The sequence below is a fragment of the Otolemur garnettii genome, unplaced genomic scaffold (assembly GCF_000181295.1).
Source record: "Otolemur garnettii isolate 467f Iridium unplaced genomic scaffold, OtoGar3 scaffold00133, whole genome shotgun sequence".
NCBI lineage: Eukaryota > Metazoa > Chordata > Mammalia > Primates > Galagidae > Otolemur > Otolemur garnettii.
The window spans coordinates 5,476,043-5,481,475 of record NW_003852528.1 but is presented as its reverse complement, the minus strand read 5'-3'; the positions used below and the strand labels follow the sequence as shown (position 1 = coordinate 5,481,475).

Sequence of the window (5,433 nt, the reverse complement as noted above, 5' to 3'; positions counted from 1 at the left end):
AAAGTAGGAAACCAGGCCAGGCGCATGAAATCTTAGCACTCTGGGAGGCTGAGGCGGATGGATTGCTTGCGCTCATGGGTTTGAGACTAGCCCAAGCAAGAGCCAGATCCTGTCTCTAAAAAGTAGTGGGTGTTCTGGCAGGCACCTGTAGTCCCAGCTACTCGGGAGGCTAAAGCAAGAGAATCTCTTGAGCCCAAGAGTTTGAGGTTGCTGTGAGTTGATGCCATGGCACTCTACCAAAGGTGACAAGTGAGATTCTGTGTCAGAAAGAAAGTAGGCAGGAAGCCTGAGGTCTGTGCAGGAATCCCAGTACTGAGGCAAGCCTGGCCCAGAGGGACAGACGACACATGGGAGGTGAAAGTGAAAAGGGTCAAGATGGGCTAGTGAGGACAGGGCTGTGGAGCAACCTGGCATTTGTTTTGGTACATGAGCACATGCATGAGTGTGCACCTGTGGGGAGTATGCACGTGAGCTCTCCAGCATGGCACATGGTAGTGGGAGGCAGCCTACGTCAGATGGGTAGGAGATCCCAGAAACATCCCATACTTCACACCACATCATACTAGATTTGGCCACCAGTGTCCAAAGCATCTCTGCAAAGGGCAGAGCTGAGGGCAGTGTCCCTGTCAGGCAGGGTCTGGCATTCACTTCCCATGTCACCTGTGAGGACCTCCTGACCCAGATTCCTGGGCCTGGCACTCTCCCCAGAAACCTTGCCAAGATCAAGAGAGGCCTAGGGTGCTGATGTGAGGGCTGGGTCCTGAGAGATGATGAGGATGTCCTGGCAAGGAGGGCTGCAGATTTAAGAGGAAAAGGAACAGTGCCAGAAGGAAAAAAGGAAGGGGGAGAGCTGCAGGGGGAGGAGGGAAAGGGGGGATCTGCAGAGGGAGAAGGAAGGGTGCAGGGGGAGGAGAGGGAGGGCTGCAAGGGGTGGAGACACATTCATTCTAGTATTCCAATCTCCCTAAGCCTTTGAATGCCTTCCTCTAAGCCAGTGTGTTTCAACCATTTTTATCTCACAGCACATTTCAACCTAAAGTTAAACTTCTGCAACACACTTAAATTATGTTGGTCAAGAAAAAAGTAAAAGAATATACTTACTGTGCTTTGAACATCTTTCAAAAATAATTTAATGATCTTTAAAAGTTTTCACAGCACACGGGTTGAAAATCACTGCTCTGAGCCAAGAGAGACCAGGCATTTCCATTCTGTCCCTGGTGGGCCACATTTTGGCCCATGTTTCTGCCAACCAGTTAGAGCCTGTCTAATGTCCACCAGTTGCAACATCAAATGCAGAAACTGTGTGGTGAGTCCATAGCAGTAAGTTCAGCCTGATGCAATTTTATATTTGTTTCACTGTTCCCCCACAACCTCAGCATGAATCCCCTCATGTTCCCAGGACTGTATAAACTGGAAACCAGAGTTCTCTTGGGGTATAGCACAAGTACAGCTCACAATAGCCTGAGTCTGGTTACGGTTCCAGAGCAGGGGTGGGTGGGCCTCACCACAACCCTCCTCAGGTAGTACAGGGCTGGGCTCCTTGGCCAGAGCAGAGGCCAGTCTACACCTCCAGCTGGGTCTTCTTGCACACTCACCCCGATATCAGGACCCCTTTCCTCCTAAATCAGTACCCCCACGTTAGCAGTGGACACTCCGTGAGGCTGGAGTCCAGCTTGTCATCAGCTACTCAGAGGTAAGAGCTGAGTTTGATTTTCCACACTCAACCCTGCAGCTCAAGATGAGTTCCCTCAGGGTGGATCTAGCAATTTTCCGGTTATTCATGTGGCGCTGGAGCTGGGAATCTCAATCTCTGAGTTCACTCTTTTTTTTTTAAATTGAGACAGTCTTAATACGTCACCCTTGGTAGAGTGCTGTGGAATCACAGCAACCTCAAACTCTTGGGCTTAAGCAATTATCTTGCCTCAGCCTCCCAAGTAGCTGGGACTACAGGTACCCCTACAATACCTGGCAAAATTTTTTATTTCAGTTGTTGTTTAGCTCGCCTGGGCTGGGTTCAAACCTACCGGCCTCTGTGTATATGGCTAGCGCTGTAACCACTGTGCTACAGGCGCTGAGCCATGGCTATTTTGTTGTTCTTGTTGTCATTGTAGGTTAGGGCCAGGCTGGAACCCATCAATCCCGGTGCATGTGACCGGCACCCCAACCACTGAGCTCACTCTTTCTAATTCACCCACTGCAGTTAGGACCAGGAGTCCCACTATATATACCCTAGTTTAACCAGAGTTCTGAGCCACTCCAAACTTTTGCCTTTTCTGAGCACTTAACCAGGAGCCCCAATGACAGTGCTGTGTCCTCCCCAGAGCTGCATGCTGCCTGGAGGGGAAGCACAGTGCTCTGCCTGCCACTGGTGACAGGCAGACAGATGCCTTTCACTTGTAGACTGGGGAAGCCCCATCTCTAACCCCTGCTCCCCACCTGATTATTTTCCAGCAAACTCTCCACACCTTTTCCAATTTCCAGGTAGAGGCCTTAGAGTAAGAGAGGCACTTAGTCTAAAATTAAAATATTCTATTGGGGTTTATTACCGGCCTCTGCCCTTGAGCTCCACATGCATCTGGGGCTGACTTCCTGCACAGCCCTCCCCAGCATGCAGCCTGGCCGTGTGGGGAGGCCAACTGCTATGCCAGGCTGCATTCCAGGGCCCAGCCATGGTAAGCTATACAGGAACAGCCACTGCTTGAGTGCCATGTCCACCCAGGGCTCGGGGAATGCTGCTAGGGTGGCTTAGGGTCTCCAGTGCTCTCTGAGGGGCTGGGTTACCCCTCATGAGTCCTTTGGAGACACCAATAGGTCCCTGTGTGGTCGTGTGGGGACCAGAAGGGAAGCTGCTGGGCTCAAGCTCACCCCCGTAGACTCGTTCTCATCCACAGGGTTTCCCATTCACTGGTCAGAAGCATCAGCACAGAGCCCCACAGCCTGGTCCCCACCACAGAAAGACCCTGTCACTGGTGGAGGGTCATACTCCTTCCAGAGATGGAATTAAGCAGCCAGCACAGGCACCTGCTGTGTTTACAGGGTAAATTCCTATGGCTTCTCCAGCTTTGGCCAGGATAAACTTGTCCTTAGATTGGATGTATCCTAGGAGGCGCCGCAAGGTGTTAAGTGAGAGCATGGCACATCCAGGTTCCTTCCATTGGGGCCTGGGAGTTGACATCGACTTTCTGGGCCCAGAAAGGGGAGACACAGGAGTTCCAGGAGAAGGGGAGTGAGAGGAGAGCCGCAGGCTGGCCCTGAAGCCAGCTCCAGGCTCAGGGAAGCTCCTCTCCACTCCCCCTCCCAGAGGGTCTTCAGGGATGGGCTAGAGGTCAGGTTCCAGGCACTGAGGGCCTCCTGCATTGAGCTTGAAGGCCTAGAGGTGGCTCATCTCTCTGGCAAAAGCACGAAGAAGGCAGCCTTCAGGAAGCGACCGAAGCTGCAGAGCGTTGCCACAAGCCAGTGGGAGCGGAGGCCTGGGTCCGTACTGACCACACACTTTAGGACGTCTGTCTATGAGGGAGATGGGGCAATTAAGTGCAGAGCAGAGGCCACCAGACCCCCAGCACCTTGCCTGGAACGTGAGCCAAACAGCTGGAGGGATGGCAGCTGTGGCCCATTCTGTAGAGGAGCCTTGGTACCCTGCACCAGGATGGGCAGGGGCAGGAGGGCCCAGCAAAGACCCTTCCCTGCCTAGGAGTATGAACTGAGTTCTCTAGAAGCCCAAGAACGTCCCTGCTGGAAGAGTGAGTGACTATCCACTCCAGTTTTCTTATTTCTTTTTCTTCTTGCTAAGAAATGCAGTCTCGTCCCTCTAGCTGGGCTGTGGCCATGGTGTTGGCCACATTGGCCATGCACTGGCTACCCTGGTGTCTGCCCTGTCAGGTTTCAGGGGATGATGGGGATCATCAAGGTTGATGGGGATCAACCTTGGTATCTCAGTGGCAAGGGATGCCCGTAGCCATGTGAGGGATCGCAGGCCCAGCAGACTGACCTCAACATCATGAGGCCTTGAGCCAAGGCCAGCAGAGGGGACAGGGCTCTGTGACCCCCAGCCACTCTAATGTACACACCGTTGCCCACCCCTTATTTTACAGGGTAATGGCCCCCTGGGGGGAGCCAGCACTCTGTGCCCAGAACCCAGCAGTGCCTGTGGCCTGGCAGGCGGGGCAGCCAATCAGGGATGTGGACAATTGAGGTTTCCCTGTGATACTTGTGCCCTGGACCTGCCTTCCCCTTTTAGGGAGGGAACAGGAGGAGCAATCCTGTCTGGCTCACAGCCCTTGGCCCTATCCTTGGCTCGCCACCCACCATTCCTAGAGCCTTGAACCCAAAGTCTCAACTCCCCACCCCCACCCACACCCACGCTTACCCATCCACCGCGCCTCCGCAGCCAGGCTGCCAGGGTCTTGCGCACAAATTCCCCCAAGCAGTCAACAAGGGCATGGACCATGGCAGGCTGAGCCTGCCGCACACAGTCCACTGCCAGCCCTGCAGCCACTGCATACAGGGACACCACCTTGCCCCACGTGATGCCTGCAGGGAGAGAAATAGCCAAGATCAGGCTTATATCTAGCCCATGGGGTCATGTGACAGGGCTAAGACTTGCAAGCTGCTCTCCAGAGGCCAAAGGGGGACAGGGCCCTCTGGGACAGAATGCCCGGCTGCCGTCTGCCTGTGGCTCAGTCCTTCCCAGTCTGCACTGTACACCTGCCTGCATGAGCCTGAGACCTGCCCAGCCCACCTGGGAGACCTGCATGGGAGGCCACGGGGATGGTCAAGGGGGCCAACTGAGTGGTAGGTGGGACCGAAGACTCAGAGCTGGGCAGACTGAACAATGAGCACCTTCAAGGGCCACTGCCCAGGCTCATCTGACCCCAACAGCCTGTCACCCCTGGTTCACATACAAAGATGCTGAGACCCATGGGAGGCCTCCCAGACCCCTGAACTGTGCAGAACACGGGGGAAGGAGTCAGGGAGTATGTTGCCTCCTTAACATCTGGAGGTTTTCTAAATCAGTAAGGAAAAAGAGGAAGCTTTCAAAAGAAATGTGAGCACAGAACACAAGCAGCTGATTCACAAAAGAAAAACATAAATAAGACAAAAAAATATATGTTCACCCTCACAAATTAGAACAAAGTGTAGACCATATGTTTCATATTAAAAACGTTTTTTCTTTTTTTGAGAAAGAGTCTCACTATGTCACCCTCAGTGTTGTCACAGCTCACAGCAACCTCAAACTCTAACTTAAGAACTTCTCTTGCTGGCTCGGCACCTGTGGCTCAAGCGGCTAAGGCGCCAGCCACATACACCTAAGGTGGCGGCTTCGAATCCATTCCGGGCCGCCAAACAACAATGATGGCTACAAACAAAAAATAGCCGAGTGTTGTGGCGGGCGCCTGTGGTCCCAGCTATGTGGGAGGCTGAGGCAGGAGACTC

General features: G+C 53.5%; 1 protein-coding gene across 2 annotated transcripts in view; it reads right to left on the bottom strand.

Moving 5' to 3' along the window:
• Positions 1 to 2,514: 2,514 nt before the first annotated feature.
• BOK (BOK, BCL2 family apoptosis regulator) overlaps positions 2,515 to 5,433 on the bottom strand; it is a 12,580-nt gene continuing 9,661 nt past the window's right edge. The window contains exons 4-5 of one of the 2 annotated variants that reach the window (XM_003798260.3): positions 4,367 to 4,530; positions 2,515 to 3,507 (exon numbers count right to left, since the gene is read on the bottom strand). In XM_003798260.3, coding sequence (XP_003798308.1) covers positions 3,382 to 3,507; positions 4,367 to 4,530 — 290 coding nt within the window. In that variant the 3' untranslated portion in view covers positions 2,515 to 3,381. The remainder of the gene's footprint in view (positions 3,508 to 4,366; positions 4,531 to 5,433) is intronic. The other variant, XM_023518263.1, reaches the window with a different exon arrangement.